The sequence below is a fragment of the Protopterus annectens genome, chromosome 2.part1 (assembly GCF_019279795.1).
Source record: "Protopterus annectens isolate FY-2018-M chromosome 2.part1, PAN1.0, whole genome shotgun sequence".
Classification (NCBI taxonomy): domain Eukaryota; kingdom Metazoa; phylum Chordata; order Ceratodontiformes; family Protopteridae; genus Protopterus; species Protopterus annectens.
Genome location: NC_056729.1, coordinates 1,551,026,418 through 1,551,050,969, shown reverse-complemented (window position 1 = coordinate 1,551,050,969; position 24,552 = coordinate 1,551,026,418). Strand labels below are relative to the sequence as shown.

Genomic DNA, 24,552 nt, shown 5'->3' with positions numbered 1-24,552 from the left:
ACTGCAGCAAACCTTATAGTCCAAGACTTGTTACTAAACATCCAAGAAATCCCACCAGACCATGAAAGGTGTGTTTTTTACTCAAGGTTATTTTTGTACCCAAAAAGAATCAGGAACTCAGGCCCATTCTGAGTGACCTGGAGGAGGACATTATCAAAATAAATTTGAATGTTTACTGTTCAGTTCTTCCTTTCCTGTCTGAGACTAGATGAGCTCTTCGCACCTGCATGATTCATACTAGCATATAAAAATCACAAAGGAGTCCAGGAGATTTCTTCACTTCCTGTAGGGGCCATCCATCTTCAGAGCACTTCCTTTTGGGGTCAACATAGCTCCGTGGGTGTTGACTGTTCAGTTCATCCTTTCCTGTCTGAGTCTAGATGAGCCCTTCGCACCTGCAGGATTCATATTAGCATATCAAAATCACAAGGAGTCCAGGAAATTTCTTCACTTCATGTAGGGGCCATCCATCTTCAGAGCACTTCCTTTTGGGGTCAACATAGCTCCCTGGGTGTTGACCAAATGAAAGCTGCAGTCCTGGCAACTCTGACTCCAATGGTCCAGTCTATTTCTCTGCCTGGAAAGCTGCTCCTAGCAGCTCCAACCATGCAGAATCTGGTTGCTTCCAGGGATTCACCTCAGAGGTCTGTTCAAACCTTGGGCATAAAAGTCAACCCCACAAAACCTCCAAGGATGCTTACCCAAAATACAACATTTACAAATCTGCACTCTGAATATCCTCACTTGTGCATATCTTCCATCAAATAAAATATGTCTCATTAAGGCTGTTGTAAAAAAGCTTGAAAACAACTTGATCCAGCATCACTTTGCCTTTAAGTGCTGGAACTGATGGCTTCCACAATCTTCATGGTGCTCCACGCCAGACACTTTATGAGGGTCCTGCAAAGGACTCTAGAAAAATGAAACAGAATTACTTGCTGGACCCAATAAGTGCTCACATAAAGATTTCAAAGCAATGCAGGGACCATCCTCAGAGGTGGATTCTTGAGTCCAACCTTCCTCTAGAAAAAAAAAATATCAGACTCCAAACTCCAGGATGACAGTGACCACAGATACCTTTACTCTGGTGTGAGGGGTCAATCTGCAGAGTAGATAGTCCGGGACAACTGGTCAGCTCAGGAGGGTAATCTGCAGATTGACCTTTATTTGTTTACATTTTACTGACTGGGTTAGTCCCACTAGGCCAATGGACTCTTTCAGGGGAGACCGAAGGTGGTATTCATACTGACTAGGGGAAATTCAATCAGAACACAAGGGACTTCCCACACTCTTAAGGAGAAGCACTCCCTGGAGCTGCTAAGTAGCACAGGTAGGCTGCTACTGCAGTTCTGGGGACTCCAAGATGGAGGAGAGTACAGCAGAAATGGACAGAGGAGCAGGAGAAAACATACTGAAGGAGGATGATGCTGAAATAACTTTTACACGGTTGGAAACTGGAGAACTGAAGACGTGCTGGTAGACTTTATGAACCAAGTAGAGTCAAAGAAAGAAGAGGAAGCACGATGGAGTGACATGGCGGGGAGAGTACTACAGGAGGAAGAAACAGAGGTTGGAAACAGAAGCAATATCTGGTGAAGACAAAACATTGAAGCCAATCTTAGCTGATGGAGTAGCCAGTTTTAAGGGTTTACCTCTGCAACAGGGCTTTTTTTATAGGTATTTTTGTTACAAGAATGAAGATATGCAGAAGCAGCAAGACAGAGGAACTGAGAGGGGAAAAACATCTGCAGTTTCTCAACAGCCACAGAGAAGACAACCAGTTGTAGGAAATAAAAGTAAAAAAACAATGGCAGTGTGAACAGGTATGACATTATGGACAGTGTTATTTTGCCACTGGGGTTTGAATAGAAGACATAAGAGCATTATTTTGATTGGCAGCTGAAAACATTGAAGTGACATTTGAAAGTTTTAACCTGCTGGGAAAATATGATGGAATCTGAATGAAAACAAACACTGTAGCACCCTGGAAATACTTTTTTGAAATTTTGGGACAACTAAAACAAGATAAATCTGCTATTTAGGACATCCTATATGGATGAGAATGAATTAAAAATGTTTTTACTTTCACTATGTAGCAACGTACATGTAGTTGAGAAGAATGTGTGAGGAAAGAAATGTATGGCCTGGGGCTTAGGAAGTGTAGTTAACAATGGATGTTAAAGATGGAAAAAAATCAACATACTTCAAACACAATAACTGTACATAGTAAGAGAATTTGTTGGGTACTACGGCTAACCAATCATGTTATTTCTGTGGAGATGAAAATCATTTAGTACAAGACTAACAAACAAAGGTGTGGTTAAAGTGGGCAGAGGGGACATGCAGCAAAAATGTAAGCTTTTTTGTAGAAAAAAAATAAAGAATTTGGACAATTCTCATTTGACTGCCCAATATTAGATAAAAAAGAGTAGTCGAATACGAAAGTTCAAAAGAAAGACAAACAGAAGAAAATATTACTACAGAAGATGTTGAAAGTGTATGGTGAAGGGAATACTGAAGAAATTTTAAACAATGAAGAGGTAGTTAGGAAAGAATTGCAATTTAAAGCAATGTTATTAATATACAGAAAGAGAACAGATTTTCAATTTTAGAAAGTGAAGAGGAAGAAGACGGAGAAATAGGGACAGGAGAAGAACAGGACAGTTCAAAATCAACTGGTGGGAGACTTAGGAGAAGTAAAGATCTGGAAGTAAAACAAAACAAAAAATGAAGAATTATACAGGAATTGTACAAGAGGTTTGAGGGTGTACTCGTTTTACTCTTAACAATTTTCATTCACTCCTACATTATATAAATTGCTCAGTTTGTGCCTTCCCTTAAGCTTCACTCCAACCGGGGTTGCCAGACGTCCCTATTTGGGCAGGACTGTCCTGAGATCAGCAGCCTGATCCCGAGTCTCGCACTGCTGGTTTAAATCCCGGGCAGCCTCAGCATTGTTTTTTTTTTTTTTTTTTTTTTTGATTGGCCCGTATACCGGCATAGGAGCCAATCAAAAATCGCTAAACACGGAGCTTCTTGTGTTTAATGCGGAAGTTCTGCATCAAACACAAGAAGCTCCGTGTTTAGCGATTTTTGATTGGCCCGTATACCGGTATATGGGCCAATCAAAACATCGCAAAACAGAGCTACTTCTGTTTAATGCGGAACTGCGATGTTCCACATTAAACAGAAGTAGCTCTGTGTTTAGCAATTTTTGATTGGCCCATATGCCTGTATACGGGCCAATCAAAACATCGCAAAACAGAAGTAGCTCCGTGTTTAGCGATTTTTGATTGGCCCGTATACCGGTATATGGGCCAATCAAAACAGAGCTACTTCTGTTTAATGCGGAACTGCAATGTTCCGTATTAAACAGAAGTAGCTCTGTGTTTATTTATTTTCCGTGTTCAGCATTAAAGATGTGGAAGACCTTTTTTTTTTTTTAATGTTCACTTACAGTGAAAGACTTTTTTTAAGTCTTCACTTTGTCCCTACCTGGCGAGTCGGAAATTTGACGAGCCTGACTCCAACTCTGTCATTCTGCATGTTTTGTCACAAACTCCCTTTACTGCTGTGAAATCTGTGACATTTGCTCCTCCATTTTCTAAAGACACCAACAGTATTAAACTTAGTAAGGCATTACCACTTTTAAGACTCAGATCTTATATTCCAGTTCAAGAAAATCATTTCTTTAGTTATTACCACTTGTTCCAGAATATTTCTATCCAAGTAATATTTTAAAATCTGCCAACTCATTATATTCCCAAAAAACAATGTTTACAGTTTCCTCTTTCTCTTTCCTATCACATCTTCAACATTTAATATCTACCTGGGGGAAAATCCTCCAAGTCTAATTGGGGCATAGAAATGCCTATGTAAATAATTATGTGCAACAGTCCCAAACCTTCTGGACTTTGCTGCGTATCTGTGAGCCCTAAAGATCTCTTCTTAATGTTCATTTTGATACGTCTTTCTGTTTTCTTCACCCAGCCTTTTCTAACCTCCTCTGATTCATTCTAATATCAAGTAGAATTTTAAATGCCTTACTAATTATCCCTTTTTAACACAATCTTTTGTTCTACACGCAAGTAAAACTACCAGACCTGTTATTATTTCACTAATTCCTTTCTCTTTGACTCTACTCTTATCAATCCCTGATAGAGATGACAGTCTCTAACCTGCAATCTGAATTCCTGCTTATCCTCATCCTACTCGGTTACCTTCCCCTCCAGAATAATTTCCTCCCAATACCTTAGATTTTCTACTAATTTCTTCCAGTATTTCTTGGTTTTCTTCTCCCCTTCTTGAAGGCATCACTGTTATCAAAACCTCCTGTCTCCATTCCAACACTGGGTAAGTCATAACAGTATTTTCTGACAGTTTCTGAAAACAATATTGTATACTGCTGTTACTGTTCTCCTTAGACTTGCAGCCAAGATCACAGTCTATGTCTTTGCCTCTCAAACATACCCCCTTTCATAATCACCCCTTTTCATTTTGATTTATAATCTTCTGTTTCAGTTATGTAAATAAACCTTAACTATGCAGCTTTGAAATATTCCTTCATATCAGGTTACCCTAAACCACCTTGTTCTCTTAACCACAAAGGGAAGGTCTGATTTATTGTGTTCCAGGTGGTGTGAATCTAAAATTGTTTCTTGAAAAAGGGGTAACTAATGTCACTTTACTCAAAGAAGCACACACAATCAGAAAAAAAAAACTTCACCTGGAAATGTTGAGATAGCACAAGCCAAATAGTTTCAAAAGCCAGTTTCCAACTAGTATGACAAAAAATCAAAACAATTTTATGTGTTTCCCTCTAGCTGATACAATAGCACCCAGCAGAAATGAGAGGTATCCAAGGCCAGATCCACAGCAGCATCATGGAAAGTTTGTGAAGAAAGTTTACCATAATTAAAACAACCAGAGCATCATCCTCATATTCTGAGGAAATAAAATGTCCCCAGCCCATCACTACATCTACATCACTTAGTCCTCTGATGGCCCAGAAAAGACTTGGATTTCAGACGATGCACAAACAGTCTAAGACAAAATTGATTTTTTTCTACAAGATCTTCAAGTAATAGAATAAATGATAGTGAAACTAAAAGTTGTTCTCCAGATGAGCCCTTCTGTACTTTCATTCCAGTGTTTGTCTATACTTCCTTTGCTCATGAAGATCTCAATCACAACATACTACACGAGTATTGAGAAGCAAAAGTCGCACCTTAACTGGGGATAGATCAAGATACCTTCTGATGGCCATATTATATGTCACAATGAGCCAATCAAGATAATTTCCACTGTTGTGCAAGAGGAACAGACTGAGAAAGGCATCAGGTCACTAGAGCAGATATGCAAATTTCTCTACTGAATTAGTTCAGGATCAGGTGACTTAGTCAGGGGATGCCTGGCTTGGCAATCTACATTAAAATGTGATCAGATGAAGACACTGGCTTTAATCTACATACTGTGAACAGCCTCTAACATTAGCAACAGAGAAAACCTCCCAAAAGAAGCCAAAGCCCTTCAAAAACTGGAGAAAGCCCACTGTGACCTCAATGAACTCACTGTCAACCCAAATATTCTAATCACTCAAGAGTAACCATTTTGGTGAGACTGTTAAGTCAATAAGGAAGTCTATGAACTCTTGCAGAAATGTTCACAAATAAAAGGATGGATGACATATGATGAGAAATCTGCAATTAATTCTTGCCTTATAGGTATTGCTATCTTCGGTAGCACTATAATCTGAGGGCACTATAAAACATAATGACTTGCAGGGTAGAAGTTGAAGATGTGGTCCAAAACTGTCGTCAGACAGGTCTTCATAATCTTCATAAACTCCAGAATGACACTCCACAACAAGTCCCAAAAAATGATGGGGGTGTTGAATTAAACATCTGTGCCTGAGGAAGAAAATGTGAAGAGCAGCTGCAGTCTGTCTGCTAATCATGGCATGATTCTCACATACCAGGCAAAGATAGGGAACACCCCCATCACAGGCCAGCTTTTTTGGCCTATAGCAGTAATCAGTCAATCTAGTTAAAAGTGGCCAGGCTCCATCCAAGGAGAGCAAAACAGAGGCCACTACATTCTCTCCCATTTTCCAACTTCTCAGTAAAAAGAAAGTACGTCTTACCATAACATTCCATCTGTATTGTTGATCCTTGTTCAGTCATTATGTATGGGGTATGGTTCCGAGCTCGGAACAGAGCCGGCCATTTTCCAAGCTCGTGTCAGCTTCAAACTCTCGAGCTAAACTGTTACCCACAATCCCCCTCTTCCTGTTACCTCAGATTGAATTTGCAAGTCAAAGAAGGTAGAGGCTACCTCTGGTCAAATAACCTAAGAGAACTGGATGGTGAGATCCACTAGAAACCACAGGAGGGGGAAGGAGGGAGGATCGTAATGACTGAACGAGGATCAACAATACAGATGGAACGTTATGGTAAGACATAACTTCTTTATCTGATATTGTTAATCCTCGTTCATTCCTTACGTATGGGACAGAGTCCCCAGCTACCTCTATTCCTGAGAGGGTCTCATGGAAGGACATTCCTGAGCACCATAGAACCGAAAGATGCTCTTTCCCCTGGAGGTCAAATCCAATTTGTAATGACTGAAGGTATGAGGCGTAGCCCAAGTTGCAGATGTACAGATGTCATGTAAAGAAGCTTTGGCATGGAAGGCAGCAGAAGTTGCCACTAACCTTGTTGAATGAGCTTTCATGGTAGTAGGCAACGAGATATTACGTTGTGTGTAAATAAAGGTCACACAGTCCTTCAACCATCTAGCTAATGTGACCTTAGCAACAGTCGATCCTAATCTAGGTCCAAAAAAGGCCAAAAATAACTGGTCAGATTTACAAAAGGGTTTAGTCCTGTTTAGGTAAAAACGAATTTGCCTATGTATATCAAGGGTATGTAGGCAATACTCTCCTCTGTTTGAATGGCCGGGAAAGAAAACTGGAAATTCAGTGGCTTGATTAATGGACATTTCAGAGATCACTTTAGGCAGAAATGACGGATTAATTCTCAGAGACACTATCTCTATGAAAAATCAAGTATGGACTCTTGATACATAAAGCCTGAAGTTCAGAAATACGTCTGGCAGAAGTAATAGCGACCAAAAACAAGATTTTCCATGACAAATACTTGAGGTCACAAGAAGAGGCTGGTTCAAAAGGTGCCATTGTCAGAGCTTGTAGAACTAATGATAAATCCCATGGTTGAATAGGTTCTCTAAAAGGTGGCTTCAGATAATTCACACCTTTTATGAAGGTCTTGCACAATTTATGGGACAAAAGAAAGGAATCTTGGACACCCTCATGAAAATTAGAAATTGCAGCAAAATGAACTCTAATGGTAGAGGCCGACAGACCTGATTGAACAGGATGGCCAGATAGTCTAGTATTATTGACAGTGGTGCTGAAAAGTGGTCTACTTGATTATCTTTCAGCCAACAAGTAAATCTTTTCCACTTGCTTAGATAACCAATTCTAGTGGAGGACTTACGTGAAGCAATGAGAATATCACATACTGGCAAAGAAAGATAATTCTGCCTGGCAATCAAGGGAATTGGAGTAGCCACGCCGTTAGCTTCAGGCTGTTCAGGTTGGGATCAATCAGGTTCTGTGGGTGGGAGATCAACTCCGGGATTGGAAAGAGGATCCATGGTCGATCTAGTAGGTGAGGCGAAAGGAATGGGAACCAAATCTGTTGTGGCCAATATAGTGCTATGAGGATTACCTTGCTCTTCAACTGTCGGGCTTTCTTCAGAAACTGGGGAATGACAGGAAAGGGCGGAAAAGCGTAGAGAAGACCCGAGGGCCATTCGTGGACTACAGTGTCCCTGGGTGACTGTCCTGGAGGGGGAATCAGGGCGAAGTAGTTGCTGCATTTGTAGTTGGCCAGGGATGCAAAGAGGTCGCAGCAAGGATGGTCCCAGCGGTGGAAGATCTCAACACTATCAAGGGGTTCAGGGATCACTCGTGAGGTTGCAGAATGCACCTGCTGAGTCTGTCTGCTATCACGTTGTAACTCCCGGAAATGTGCGTTGCTAGAAGAAAACGGTTGGTAGCCATCGCCTATTGCCACATCCTCATGGCCTCTCGACAAAGGGGGTAAGATTTGGTTCCACCTTGCTTGTTGATGTACCAGACCACTGCCATGTTGTCTGATTGAATTGCAATTGTCCCAGAAGGCAGCAGGGGATGGAATGCTTGCAATGCCAGAAGCACTGCCCTCAGCTCTAGAACATTTATATGCAGATGGGCCTCTGGTTGGGACCAAGTGCCTTGGACTGTCTGTCCCTGACATAGCCCCACCCCACCTCATTAGGGAGGCATCTGTGGTCACTGTGGCCTTGGGTTGCTGGGGGGAGAAGGGGCGAGACCATTGTGAGAGATTGTGTGTCATCCACCAATTTAAATCCTGTTTGCATCTGTGGGTTACTCGAATCATGGCTGAAAGAGGATGCCGAAAAGGATACCATTAGGTGAGCAGTAGCCATTGTAGAAGCCTCATGTGAAACCTGGCCAGAGGAACAATGGTGATGGAGGCTGCCATGGAACCCAACAGCTGTAGAACTGAGTGAGCCGTGGATTTTTCCTTTGAAAGGACTGGAATTAGTTGTTGCTTTATCTTTAAAATTCTGTGCTCTGGAATAGCAGCTTTGCAGATTTTTGTGTCCAAGATAACCCCTATGAATTCTGTCGACTGAGAAGGGGTGAGATTGGATTTCTGCCAATTTATGGTTATGCCCAGCCTTTGGGCAGCGAGGAGAGAGTATGCCAGGGCTTTTTCCAGTAGATGACTGTGGGGGTAGAAATGAGCCAGTCGTCTAGGTATGGAAACACTTGGAATCCTTGAAGTCGCAATTGAGGTGTGACAACTGCCATGCACTTTGTGAACACTCTGGGGGCTGTAGAGAGGCCGAAGGGCAGTACTCTGAACTGGTAGTGACTGGCTCCTGCACAGAAGCGCAGAAATCTTCTTGATGGCCTGTCCACCTTTATGTGGTAGTACGCATCTTGAAGATCTATAGAGCACATCCAATCATCTTTTTCCAAAAGCGGGAGGATATACTGTATAGTGACCATCCGGAATTTTTGTACTCTCACAAACTTGTTCAATACACTGAGATCCAAAATTGGTCTCCAGTCCCCGGTTTTCTTTGGCACCAAAAACAGTCTTGAGTAGAATCTGGATCCTATCTGGTCTGGAGGGACTATTTGGATGACTCTCTTTCTTAGCAGCTTTTCTATCTCTAGTGGTGCTTCTTCCCTTTGACTGGGTGGAACGTCGGGAAGATTTTTTGAAGGGATGGGACAAAGATCGAAGGGGATAGGATAACCTCTGGTTATGATTCTTTGTACCCAAGAGTCAGTGGTGATGGTTAGCCAGGCAGAAGGGTACAAGGAGAAACATCCCTCAACCACCTCCAGAGGAAAGGAGTTGGGCCGCTCTTCAGGAGCATTGGTAGGATTGACCAGGGAAAGAATCCCTGGAACCCTGGTTACGTGGTCTCCCTCTGCCCTGAAAGGGGCGTCTTCTCTGTGAGTTTCCCCCTCTGCCTCGGGGGAGAACTTGGCCTGTGCATCACAGAAAGGACCCTGAGATTTCTTGAATCATATCTTCCCACTCTTTTGGTTTCGGGAGAAAGCATGTTGAGGGGAAGAATAATGGACACATATGGCAGAAAGGGTCTTACCGTCTTGTTCACATCTGGCCAGTGTGCTTTTAACTTTGGGCCCAAACAACGAGGAGGGCTCAATGGGGGCATTAAGAAAGAAAGACTTAAAGGATTCCACGAAGTTGCACAAGTGCATCCAGGCATGTCAATTCAAGACCGCAGCTGAACCCGCCACTCTAGCTGCTCCTTCTGATGCGTGAGATATCAGTCGCATAGAGGAGTTAGATATGGACTCAATGGTGGCCAGCTGAGAGGCCACTTTGTCACGGACCTCAGACACTGCCCCAGCCAAGGTTTCAGAGAGCGCAGAAACCAGATCCCTTTGAAGTATGGTAAAATGTGCCATATAATTCAGGGTCCTGATAGCAAAGTTCACTGAAGCAAAAGTGCGCTTACCTATTCTGTCCAGGGCCCGGGACTTTGTTAGGCGGATGGACAGTCTGGCTTTCGTCTTCTGCCAGATCCTTTTTAGTTGCGGCTGCCACCATCAAAGCATCTACAGGAAGACCTTTGGACCAATGGGGATCCGAAGCAGGAGGGGACAAGATCTTATCTGGCCTCCAGGGAATAGCTTCAACAGTATCAGGGGCCTTCCAAGCATGCTGCACAATGAACTTGACAAGTTCATCGGCAGGGGGAGTAACCCAGGAGGTAGGGGAGTAGGCACAAAAAGCCTGCAGGAACACAGATTCCTCAGGGGTCAGATCAGAGGGCTGCCAGTCACCTCTCTGTTTCAGGATTTCAAGGATATTACCAAAGGATACCTCAGAGGGTGACTGAGGGGATCCTTCCCCTTCACTGAAATCTGTGTCTTCAGTGAGAGAGACTCCTCTGTGGAGTCCATGTGCTTCCTCTTACATGAACTCTTCTGGTGGACCTCCTCAGCAGGAGAAGCTGGGAAAGACGACAGAAAAGGGGATTCCTGAGGGAATATGTCCTGAGGCCCTTGCACCCAGTGTCCGCTAGGTGCGATTTATGAATCCAGTGTACTAGAGCAGGGCAGAGGTATAGACAGTTCGGTATCACCAGCAGCAGCGAAAGCCTTCTCCATCAGTTGGAAGGCTGATCCACCCGGAGAGGACAAGGGGCACTCCTCCCTTAAGTGGCTCAGCCTGCCGACTCAGAGTTCCTGGATGGCTGTGGAGCAGCAAGCTATGCGTATCACACCTGACATCCTGGGTTGTAGCAAAACTTTCCTGCCATGAAGGCAACTGTGGTTCCTTAGTGAGATCCATAAAGGGAACCGCAGAATGGGAAGACTGTACTATATCCATGGACTTCAAAGGCAATGAAGGAGGAGAATAAGGTGGTGTCTTTGGAGATGGGTGATCACCTCCCAAGGAAGGATAGTTCCTGGGGGGTGGAATACCTCTGGCCAAGAATACCTGGTCCACAAGACGCAACACATGTTCAGAAAGACTTCTAGTGGACCTCACAGAGACTGAGGGAGAAACAGGCCTGTCCACAAGAGGCAGACTCGGTGCCCATCTCATCTGATCGCACTGAGGGCAACGGTGCAGAAAAAGACTGAACTATTGTAGTCTGCACAGAAGAAGTCATCGGTGCCAATGTCACTGTCTGCACCGACACAGGGATCAGTGCCGAAACTGGAACCGACAAAACTGGAGTCAGTAATAAAGGCCTCGGTTCCGAGGAAGATCTCGGAGCCAACGCGGTCAAGGTCTGCGCTGACTGAATGGTCGGTGCTGATATAGTGGTAAAGGTCTGAACTGAGGAGCCCCTTGGTGCTGATATGAAGAAGTCTGCAGGAGAGGATGGAGCCGAAATAACTAATGGAGCCGAAGGCCTCTGTGCCGAAGGTCTAGGCACCGAAAGCACTGGGGCTGACAGAGCTCCGGAGCCGAAATTTTAGCCTTTTTAGATTTTGGTTGGTGAGAGTCCCCAGCTGGGGATGAAGGCAAGGATTTAGCCTTAGTAGCTACATCCATTTTCTTATGGGCTTTAAGAGGGATTGAGACCTCTGACCCACAAATAGCCTCTGAAAAGGGAGATTTTAGAAGTCCCTTCAGTATTAGCTTATTTTTCCTTTCTAACAAAGTTCTATTAGAAAAGTTTTTACATATAGTACAAGGTGGTTCAACAGATAAATGGGAAGCTCCCAAACAATAAACACAGATTGTGCATCAGAAGTAGGCAGTTTGTGTCCACAATCAGAGCACCGCTTAAACCCCGGACTACCCTTTTTATCTGCCATATTAACAAATAGAAAAGTACCAAACAATGGTACAAGAGAGTACCAGAAGGTATGAAAATGAAAGGGAAAGGGATTACCAACAATGGTAAGGAGAAATTACCTTGCGGTAAAAGGGGTAAGTAAAGGACAGAAAAAAACAGAGGAAATTATAAATGCTAGATGCGACAGGGCAAGAGACAATAAAATATCAACTTTTCTGACAGAAAAGTAATTTGTAAAGCAATTAAACAATTGACTGTACTCAGCTCAAGAGAAGTAGCTTGACACGACCAGATGGCAATGCGGCAAACGAAATCTGAGGTAACAGGGAGAGGGGAATCGTGGGTAAGAGTTTTGCTCAAAAATTTTAAGCTAATGCGAGCTTGGAAAATGGCTGGCTCGGTTCAGAGCTCGGAACAGATACCCCATACGTAAGGAATGAACGAGGATTAACAATATCAGATACATACTTTGCACCATAAAGAAGCATAAATGGGCAGGTTGGGAGCATCAAATGGACAAAGTCAACTTGGCTTCATTTCCCAAGTCTTTTGGATTTCTAGTACTATGATGGTAATGGACCCCATTCCTAAGTCAAAGTACGATCAAAGTCATGAAATTAGTAATGTTTCAGTCTTTGATGTTAGCAAAAAGTGCTCTTTGTAGCAATTGCAGTATGCCCAGAATCTATTCCTTCTATAATTCACATGGCATTACATGTATCGGCAGCACATCTAAATAAGAGTGTAAATTATTTTTTATGAGAACAACTACTCCTAGTACTATTGGAACTGTCCAAGTATCCTTCTACAGTATCCTAATTTTTGCCTGCAAAACCTATTTTTATGACTTTATGTTTCACTGTACATAACACACTAATCACTGGGTGTAGCAATTTCAATGATAGATGCTACTTTTGTCTTCTTTTCATGGACTATTATACCTGTTTTTTTCACATCTATTATTTCAACTGTCGGTAATGGGTGATACCACGTCATATAGACATCATCATTCTCTACAATGCTTTTCTTCCAATGTTTCTCAGCTACTTCAATATTGTAATGTTGACACAATCCCCAATGCAACAGTCCTTGTCACATTATTGTGCCTTTCGGAATGCAGGCCCTATGCCATTAGTATATCACATCTAGCAAAACGATGTACGACTGTTTTACAAAATCTACATTTGTCTGTTTCTCCCATTTCTCCCATATGTTGAAAGCCTTTGTAAACCAATATGTATGTAAGCCCACTATCCTGGGCCAATATTATTTCATCTTTTGATTTAAATTCACCTCTCCTTAGCCATTCCTGATACAAACCAAGTCCTGATCAAACAGGTCATTCCAGAAGTTTTCTGTACTTGCCATCTAATCTAATCCTTCGTCTTATACTTTTTCTTTTGTTTTTTGGCACATTCAGTTGCTGCCTGATTTTTGTCTACTTCTGGTTTGATTTCTGTAATCCCTTGACACTGATGTGCTCCTGCTGGGAAGTAATCTTAGACTAGGTCTCCAAGTTTTATAACGTTTACCATGGATCTGCAGTCATCAGATATTCATGCAGTCCTAGGACTGCAGATCTACACATGCAATAAATTTCAAGAAGGCCCATACCTTCTTTAGAATGACGGATACATAATCGTGGTATATAATGATTTTTATATATCATTTGATAAGAGGGAAGCATTTTTTTTTGTTTTTCTGTCCAACTGATCCAATACCTTTTTAGGACAAGACAATCACCCCAAAACTGTTACAACTGGAAGAGCAAATTTCTTTATAACTTGGACTTTGTTCCTAGATGTCAGTGCTATTTTCGAGTATTAATTTTAGTCTTCCAATATATTCCTTACCCAGTTGTGTTTGATCAGGTTTTCCTGTCAAACCTTCATCAGTTCCCAAATATGTATACACTCCCTCCTCCTCAAGTTCATTTATATCACATTCCTGTCACAGACTGATTTTCTTTGTGCTACAGTTTTCCTGCTTTAAATATTGCTTTTGCACATTTAAGACCAAATTACATTCTTATATCATCTGAGAAAATTTACCACTTGCAGTTGTGCTTTCAGTTCCTTATGTGACAAACTGTAAACTATACAGTTTTAAATCATCCACAAAAGGAAGATTCTTTATACTTGGTTGTTTTCTGTGATCCAAATTGTAGCCATGACCTAATCTGCTAAATAGACTGCTTAATGGGTTAAGTGCAAGACAAAACTGCAGCAGTGACAAAAGTCACCCTGGAATATCCTCCTTTGAAATTTTATCCCTGGAATAATAACTTGCCCTTTACCATTGCTTAGCTGCAAAATGGTTTGCCACAGTTTTATAGTCACTGTAATGTAACTGATCAATGTTGGTGTGTCTTATACATCTGTAAGCACTCCTTTACTCATGAATGTGGGATGCTGTCAAATGCTTTTTTTGTAGTCTGTCCATGCCATACTTAATTCTTCCCCTTTTTACAGTTCTCCAATTAGCACTTTAACAAATTATCCTTTGCTTCATATGACTTTCTGTTTTTATCCTTTTGTTCCACTGCCATGACTGAGTTTTCTTCTAAATAACTATAAACTGTCAGCAACAATTCTGGTATATAGTTTATACATAGGCAGAAGGCAAGTTATTGGTCTATACTAAGTTGCTGGTCTATACTCTTAGGAGGGGTTTAATTTTTCCTATTAACCAGGTTGATGTCTGTACAGGATGCACATAGTAGTTCTTAGGCTAAATCTTTGTGTAAAAATAATACTTTTAGCCAGAAGTTAGGAACTACATCTGGGCCTGGGTTTTTCCGGTTAGGAGTTTTTCTTAATTTTGTTTCAATTTCTCTGGCTGTTGCTTCATCCCACTTCATCCCATTTCATTTCTTGTACATTTGAACTTTAATACTGTTTGTTTTACTTCTTCTATCCATTCAGCATCTTTTGTTATGTTCCACAAACTCTTCATATATATTTCTCTAAAATGTGTCTTTCCTTTTTTTTTGGTGGGGTCGCTATTCCTTCTGCTTTGTTTCCCAATTCTCTATAAAACTTTTTTTGGGTCATCAATGAATTGCTTATTTTGTACTTTTCCTGTACTTTTCCTTTATATTTATTTGCAAATCCTTTAAGTTTTTCTGCCTGTGCCAATATCTTTAGGTTATTTGTAATGGTATACAACAGCTCCTGGTATCGTCTGATATTGCATATTGATTTTATCATGCCTATTTTCTAAATTTTTTTTGTTGACCTATTCCCTCTTCTATGCTGCTCTAACAGCGAAATGTCTTGCCTTAACTGCTTTATAATTTTCCATGTTTGCTGGTTCCATGATGACATTTGATTTATTTCCTTCCTTTCTCTTATTCCTTAGTGTTTTCGCATTATTATAAATTTAGCCGCACACTAATATATTATAGTTGCTTCTGTTATATCACATGGGTTTCTGTGAAGTCATGATTACTGTGCTCATCTGTTTTATCAGACTTCTAACATTTTGAGTTTTATTGACTTCACCCATTTCTTTCATTAATCTTAAGCAATTCTTCCCTTAGATCATTTTCTTTTAAACCAAGTGCACATTCTCAGTTCTCTGTGGGCATTCTACTGCAGCTCCGGAACATCTTCCTGTGATATATTCTCTTCAGCTGAATCCTGAATCATCCATTGCTGTTTCATGGGAACTCACTGGCCTATCACTCCACAACATTGACTGTGCCAGAGTTGCCACTGATTCCTTCTCCTTCCCTTGTTGCGCAACTCTAATAACTGAACTTTGGTACTGATTTCATGCTGAAGACTCCAGAGTATCTTCATGTAGCAAGTGATCTGATGTAGAGTATCTTCATGTAGCAAGTGATCTGATGTTTCCTGGTCCATCGGTTTCTCCTTAACCTGGGGACTCATTGTTCCATAAAGCTGTGACGTTATTAGATTTGGATTTTCTACACTTAATGCTTCACTTTGCATGTAATCCATAACTTCAGTTTCTATTTCTATAATTTCTCCATTACTAATCCTCTTTTGTACCTTCCCCCTTTGTTATCTTATTTTTGTATTGTACATTTTTCCATATCTGGATGCTTTTGCCTATATTTCTCTTCAAATATCCTTGGTGCTGCTTTTATGAAAGGACTTGTTTTGCTTTCTCCTTTGCATAAATACTGCACCACATTAAATATTTTTTTCTTGCCAATGTCCATATTTCTTCTTCAGATGTCTCCCGCTCCTCTTGTTTCTCATTACTTTGGGATTCATTGTTCCATCATGCTGTGACATAACCTGCGTTAGACTTTCTACATTAAATCATTCACTTCACAGGTATTCCATAACTTCAGCTTTTCTTTAATTTCTGCCTTACTAATCCTCTGTTCTGCATTCCCCCCTTTGTGATCTCATTGTCTGCATTGCGAAATTTTCCATATATGGGTGCATTTGCCTGTATTTCTCTTCAAATATCTTTGGAGTTGCTTTTTATATTGATTAGTTTCGCTTTCTCCTTTGCATAAATATTGCACCCTATCATAGCTCTTCAGGGCTCTCTACCAGGGGTAGGATCATACTTAAAATCCATGCTGGAAAATATATTATTGGAATGAAGAAATAAGCTAAAATATACGTAAAGTACAACACTATGACTTCAAAAAAATGCAAGATAAAGCTAAAACTAGAAACAAAAAATTAATGCTGTAAAATCTGAATGTTAAACTCCTGAAATAAAGAGCTTCCTAAAAGCTAGGCTTAAGAAATAGCCCACCCATTAAATAATTGCAGATAAAAGGATCCTCCTAGTAAATCTAACCAATACCCGGGCCAATGTACCAGGTAGAAAAACAAATGTAAGCCATTTAAGATTTTAAAAGTAATAAGCACATCCTAGTTCAAACAAAAGGTCTGAAGAAGTCTTTAAAAGGAAAATATGAAAGTGCTTACTGAAGGATAATAAACATGTTTTCATTTAACATTTATTTTTTTTTTAATTTTTGCCTGTTCTGAACTTTGTTAGACTCTAAGGCACCCCAAATAATTCAGCAAATAAAAGCTAGCTAATACAGCCAAATACTTACATATGGAGAAATTCACACCCTGGCATTGGTATATGGCATGAAATTACATTTAAGGGCGAAGATATTATCACAAAGCGTGTGCTTAAAAACGGCACTATGGACCAAACAAGGCTCTGAAATAAATAGCAATCATTACATAACACTTTCCCTTCCAAAACTTGTAGAGTTCCAAGTTCAATTTTATTAACCTTCTTATTGGCCAAATAGTGATACAAATCAATATACATTAAAATATTACAAATATACAAAGTGCACAATAAACCTAAAACACGAGAACCACACAAGGAGGTAAAACAGTATACTCTGCCCAAATGAGGGGGGGATAAATGCCTAAGCTAATGGCACAACCAGGGCAGAAAGATGGGGCCAGCTGTCCCAGGCACAAGCTGTTTGGCTACTGCTCCCTAACGAGTGCAAGGCCAGTACCAGTATTCCTTTAAAAAGACTGATGACAGCTTTTTGACTAAATGCTAACACTGCATTCTTGGCAGTTGTTGCTCAGCATGGTAAATGGTAACAAGTTTCTTCCTAGCTGTAGCAAATAGGTTACAACAATTACTGCTGCAAGGTTTGCTTTTTAGCCTAAACTACTCAGGTACACAACTATACAAACACATAAGCATGCAGAGTATCTGCCTATGACTTTACTGAAGTCTGAACATTACAGAAAAGGCAAACCCATCTAGTTTTGTGATAGCAGTAAGCATCTATATATGCTACTCTTACTCAGGTAAGCTAAGCCAATTACTATTTACAAGATGAGTCATTTCAATTTGACTGGATAATGATCATTTTACATAATATTAGAACATGTAAAAAACATAAGACTGCACCTTGGAATTGGTGGTCCACACAGGAACAAATGTTTTTTTTAACCACAGCTTCCAAAGGGCAGTGCTCTGGTAAGCTAAATGCATTCTTGTCCTGTTTACTGTTTTCGATGAATACTTTCAAGCACATTTTCCTTACTAAAACAAAACACTTCGGCACGGCCGTAGTATGGCAAGTGTAAAAACTAAAATTACTAACTGGCCTCAATGACGTTTTGGCAAAGCACTCAGTACATTAGTACTACGAGCACCATAGCAGCTATTAACACAATACTGAAGTAAGTGGATACGGTTTATCATCTTAATTTTAAGACTCAGAATATGTACATATTTATAGTAACACATTATCTACCAATTCTTAAAGACAATACTTTTTACCTCAACTTTACTGTACCTTTACATACAGTGGATATAAAAAGTGTACACACCCCTGTTAAAATGCCAGTTTTTTGTGATATAAAAGAATGAGACCACAATAAATAATTTCAAAACTTTTCCCACCTTTAATGTGACCTATAACCTGTACAATTCAATTGAAAAACAATTTTGTTAGGGGAAAAAAATATAAAAAAATAAGAAACGTACAATAAGCTGGTTGCATAAGTGTGCACACCCTTAAACTAACACTTTGTTGAAGCACCTTTTGATTTAATTACAGCATTTAGTCTTCTTGGATAGGAGTCTGTCAGCATGGCACATCCTGACTTGGCAATATTTGCCCACTCTTCCTTGCAAAAGTGCTCTAAATCTGTCAGATTGCGAGGGCATCTCTTGTGCACAGCCCTCTTCAGGTCACCCCACAGATTTTCTAATGGATTTAGGTCTGGGCTTTGGCTGGGCCATTCCAAAACTTTAATTTTCTTGTGGCTAAGCCATTCTTTTGTTGATTTGGATGTATGCTTGGGGTCATTGTCATGTTGAAAGGTGAAATTCCTCTTCATCTTCAACTTTCTAGAAGACACCTGAAGGTTTTGGGTCAAAAGTGACTGTATATGGAACTGTTCATAATTCCCTCCACCTTGACTAAAGCCCCAGTTCCAGCTTAAGAAAAGCAACCCCAAAGCATGATACTGCCACCACTAGCTTCACTGTGGGGATGGTGTTCTTTTGGTGATGCAAAGTGTTGTTTTTGCGTCAAACGTACCTTTTGGAATTGTGGCCAAAAAGTTCAACCTTGGTTTCATCAGGCCAAAACACATTTTCCCACATGCTTTTGGGAGACCTGATGTATTGTTTTGCAAATTTTAGCTGAGTCTGGATGTTTTTCTGTGTAAGAAAAGGTTTCAGTCTTGCAACCCTACCTCATAGGCCAGACATACGGAGAATACGGGAGATTGCTGTCACATGTAGTACACAACCAGTACTTGCCAGAAATTCCTGCAGCTCCTTCAGTGTTGCTGTAGGTCTCTTGGCAGTCTCCATGACCAGTTTTTGTCTTGTCATTTCATCAATTTCGGAGGGACGTCCAGTTCTTTGCAACATCACTGTTGTCCCATATTTTCTCCACTTTTTGAGGACTGTCTTCACTGTGTTCCATGGTATAGCCAATGCAGTGGAAACTTTTTTGTACCCTTCTCCTGATACCTTTCAATGAGATCCCTTTGATGCTTTGTAAGCTCTCTTTGAACCATGGCTTTTTGCTGCAGCAGGCAACTGAGTAAATGTCAGGAAAATCCTACTAGAACAGCTAAACTTTATTTGGAGTTAATCAGTCTCTCTTTAATTGATGCCAGGTGTGTACCCAAGAAGACCGAATGGTGTAATTAAATCAAAAAATGCTTCAACAAAGTATTAGTTTAAGGGTGTGCACACTTAAACAACCAGCCTATTGTAAGTTTTTTATTTTTTATATTTTTCCCCCAACAGATTTGTTTTTCAATTGAATTGTACAGGTTATAGGTCATATTAAAGGTGGGAAAAGTTCTGAAATGATTTTTTGTGGTCTCTTTTTTATATCACACAAATCTGGCATTTTAACAGGGGTGTGTAAACTTTTTATATCCACTGTATATTACAATTTCTCATCATAAATTGTGGTTCATAGCTGGTGGAAGTCAAGTACAAAATGGGGTTACCAGTAAAGACATTTTTTTGCAGAAGATGCCAACAATGGTAAAACAGTAGCAATACTACAATTCCAAAATGCAAAGATCAATGTAAGATAATAGCAGCATCACAGTCAAATGTATGGCGAGCATATTTATGATTTGCAAAGTTCGTACCTTGTCATTTAGAAATCCAATTTTAAGTATGTGCTCTACATTTGAAACTCCATCTGCCATTGATAAGTCACCTAGAGAATCCCCCAATAGAATGATATTGGAGTTGTTCTTTAGCTGGTTGAAATAACATGTGTTCTTCAAAGCGCTGTCATTTTTATTATAAACATGGATCAAGTCGCCTTTAAAGCCAATCATTATACCCTAAAGTGGAAGCGAAAAACAATCATTAAATCTACTCCACTTTTTACAATCATATCACATAACCAAGTAATTCATGTGAGAGAAGTATTCATCTTGGAAAAAGTTTCAAAGAAAAATGCACTAAAGCTGTACCGAACATAAAAGTGAAAACAAAGTAGTAGTTTAATTGCTTTTTTCACCTTTAAGGCCAACTGGCCTTTGTATTTTAACAGGCACCAGTGATGGGAATCGCTTGAAAAATACTATATATAAATATATATATATATAAAACGTACATTTGCTACTGGATAGATTCATTACAGTTGAAAAAAACTGTTTGAATATTGCTGAGTTAGGTCCCATGATAATTCTATCTGGACTCTGGCTTGCTGAATCTTACTATTCTCCACTAGAAACTTAATTGTGGAATCAGAAAAATCATCTTCTAAAATTCAGACTAAATCCACAGGAAACTAACACACAGACTAACTGAATACAAGAAATAATTGTTAGAGAAGTACAGAAAGTACAGGAATTACTGCAAGATAATACCAAGCTCAACATCACTGACTGTAAGGACTGAAAAACCCATGGTTTAGCCAAAAGCACTATTTTCTAGTTTACGTTAAGACAGTCTTGTCCTAACCATTATAAATCCTTTTGTATGTTCCATTTAAAGTTCATGTGCAAAACCTTGACTGTTGGCATAATTACTGGAAAAATCAATGCTTCACCTTATTAATTTCAAGTAAATAATTTTATTTTTCAACTTTGAACGATAGTGGCTGAGGATTTATTTATTGGTTCCCGGTTTAAGAAACGTAGATAATTAATTACTTTTGATACATTTATGGCACATAGCCTCATCCAAGAGATATTGCATGAGCTACCATCTTCCAGCACAACAGTACTTACCAGTGTTTCCTCTGACACTCTTCTAGATTTTAAGAATATAAATGTAGTTTATGTGAAGGCTGTTTGATAAATATTTATGTGGGAAATGATTACTGTGAAATGACTGTTTGAATTTAATTTGAATGCTACACATTACTTGGCAATTTCAAATGAAGTATTGTTCTGATGAAGTTCATTATTTAGTCAAACAAAAGTGCTTAACCTTGTTTTAGTAATAATAAAATAGTGAAGCTTGTGAAGTTGCCCTGTTGGAATTTTTATTTTTGTTATATTTACACCATTCTTTGAAGTTTTTACTCCTGAGTTTAAACACAAAGGCGTAAACAAAAGGAATAAATGAACTGAACTATGCTCCAACACAGTCTACTAAGTGGAAATATTAAATCATTTAAAATCTACATTACAATTTTCTGACTGGAAAATTAAAATACTTTTCTTACAATGATTTGTCCAGCAGATACCTATCCTTTAGTAGGTCTCAAACCTTCGTTATCTGTGTTGTGAGTATTGTTTTTTGCCAGTGCAACGAAGCAGAATTTTGAATTCCTGGATTACATTGCAACCTTTCCATGACAAAGAATGCCATATATTAACAGTACTTGGAAGACACAGCCAAACAAACAATCATAATTAAGTAGTTTACTGTTTAGTAAAAAATTAGGAAAAAATCACACAGGAAGTCAAATTAATACATTTGTAAATTACATAAAAGCACATACAGCTGTACCTGTAAGGCCAAGGTGGCTTACTACAGGTGAGACAGGCAGTCTGTGTGCAGCAATAGTAACTATGATTTGACTGGCAACCCAGATGAAGGTGGAATGGCTCTGTATGGTCAGCTTCTCATCCACAGTGTGGCGCAGGGCAGTCCACTGTATGGTGACTCCACAGCAGAGCCTAGGGATGGAGTACTAGTTTACATGATAAAAGTTACATGACATTAAGCAGACCCTTTAATGAGGGGCCTGACCAAATGCAAGAATGCTCTGGACCCAAAAGAACAATGCAGATGTAGTCTGAAGCAGAACAGAAGGCTTGCTTCAAAAATTCGGCCCCTACTGAATGAAGACCTCAGCCACACATCAGTCATTAAACTGTCATCCCAAGGATCAGCCTAAACCGGGTGTTGAAAGGCTAACCCATCTTGTAAAGGATTTTCCACCTTCAATAGGGTGCTGTGGGATACACAATGCCAGTTAAGTGGAATGAATTAATCAATTGTAGGAATTCCCTATGGCTAGTGAAGTCAGTAGATGGTATTTCTAAGCCTAAAACAACTTTATGTGGGCACTTTCAGGCTATTTTTTTGTTAAGGAGTGGGTTAGACTATTAGATGTCCAAACAGAAGAATTTATGAGCATGTATTGGCCATTAAGAACAATAACCACACTAAAGCTTTGCCCAAACATGCTGCACATTATACTGACTTCAAAAATGTTATTTTTCTTCTAATTAACTCTGTCTGTGCTGACAGTTTTTCTGGGAACTTTAAAATTCTGTTGGAATGTTGAAAGCAGTTGGCAGAACAGATTAAGGGCTGATCGTGCCCCTGGTCTCAATGAGACCATTAATATTAAATATTTTTACAGTGTTCCAGAATTTAATAACACTTTTAAATACTGTTCATTTTTTTCATGGTTTTATACTACATTTTATAAGTGAATTCACTTTTTATCTCAACATAGCTTTAAAGCTATTTAATGAATATTTATAAGTGAATTTCACTTCATTTCATGTCACTACTGGTTGATTTTGATCACATGATCTTATATGTGGCCTTTTTAAATTCAGTGTTAGATTCTGTTTGCATTTCTGAAGACGTTCTTGTTTGAATAAAAAGAATGAAAGTGCTAATTTCTTGTCAGGAGCTTTGCCTTGGTTGTGTTTCCTTTTACTGGGTTTTTGGTTTGTTTGTCTTCCATTCCGTTTTAGTTTCCTAAGCTTGTATTCTGCCAGTGGCCCAATATGTGACTGAAAAAAAAGGGTTGTATTAGTCCATTGTCCACTGACTGGGAAAATACATAATTAAAAAATGGAACGGAGATGGACAGCTCAGCAGCAGAGAGGCACTATGTTGTTGTGTTAGATCATACCACGCCTTTAGTCTAAGAAGTCTACACTGTATGGTATTAATGCTTCAGGCAGCCCACACTGTGAAATGAACTGTGCAACACTTCTTGCTAACATTCACCTCCTACTGGCACCTTTCTTACTTCAAGTTGTAAGGAATTACATGCAAATACCAGTACCTTGTAGCACTAAAGTCGGTATAAATTAACCTAAAATATGTATTCATCACCTTTTTTAAAATAGCACTCCTGTGAAGAGTAATCTAATGCAAAACAAATGTGCCCTTAATGTTTTTTAATGCCACATATATTATGAAGGTAAAAAAATTCTGTACTCATGCAATGCTGACAAATTTCTCCTGAAGCATTTCAACTATTAGTCAATTTACAGATTAGAAAAATACCTTAAGAAACATAGCTATGACTTAAAAAGGATTCAGAACTTACGTTTTCATCAAAATCCATGAAATTGGAGACCACTTTAACATTAGAATGATAGACACCAGCTTGCTGAATTACTTCTTCTAGGATATCTCCAATTCCAGCAGAGAATATGAAGACAGGAATATTGCTTTCATGAAGCTTTTCAAAGAATACTTCATACCCATCTCTGAAAATACGTTTAGATGCTCAGAATTAATTTTTCTGCAAACAGTGTTAGATAATACAAGGCATGCTACTATAACTGTTGTATATAACTTAGTAATCTACCTTTTTATTTGAAAAGCTATTTTAAAATCTTGCTCTACCGAACACAAAATCAGGAGGACTGATAATGGATACCTAATTAAATCTGTACTTTTTACAATTAGGAGAAGGTGAAACTAAACCTTGATATAAAAGTATGACCATAAATGGTTCAAAACCTATAACAACTAATCCAGACTTTTGGCAAGGTAAATGCTCAACAATATAAATGTGAATATTCCCAAAGCTTACAATATTCCGGAAAGTTCAGTGCAAGTCAGCAGATGAGGGAGTAGCACAGAATTAGAGGGATCTGACCACAAAATGGAAGCCCTTACAGATCGTTGAACATAATTTCAAGCTATGTATAAACATCAGAATACACAAGATATGACAACCTCTATCCCCTTTTTTTATGTTAAGGATATTCTGCATAAAATGGAATTTTCGGTATAGGAAAATATTTGTTTCAAAAGCACATTTTTACTGTACACCATTTATACCCAGCAAAAGAGTTATTTTCCATTTGAAGTTCAGTGTATCATTTTCTAACTAGAAAGGCCTGGGTATATTATAGACATTCAGTGAACCCAGAAGCTGAAGCTCTTTCCAAAGCAAAGCTTTACCATTATCTAACATAGCATTAGAGTCAAGTAAAACTACTTGTAGTTCAGGGTTTAACTCCCTCAACCTCCATTTGCCTT

At 39.4% G+C, this 24,552-nt stretch overlaps 1 protein-coding gene across 1 annotated transcript in view; it reads right to left on the bottom strand.

The window, feature by feature from the left end:
- Window positions 1-24,552, bottom strand: part of NT5C3A (5'-nucleotidase, cytosolic IIIA) — a 177,871-nt gene that overhangs the window by 36,617 nt on the left and 116,702 nt on the right. The window contains exons 6-7 of the mRNA XM_044063001.1: window positions 23,609-23,771; window positions 19,998-20,198 (exon numbers count right to left, since the gene is read on the bottom strand). Coding sequence (XP_043918936.1) covers window positions 19,998-20,198; window positions 23,609-23,771 — 364 coding nt within the window. The remainder of the gene's footprint in view (window positions 1-19,997; window positions 20,199-23,608; window positions 23,772-24,552) is intronic.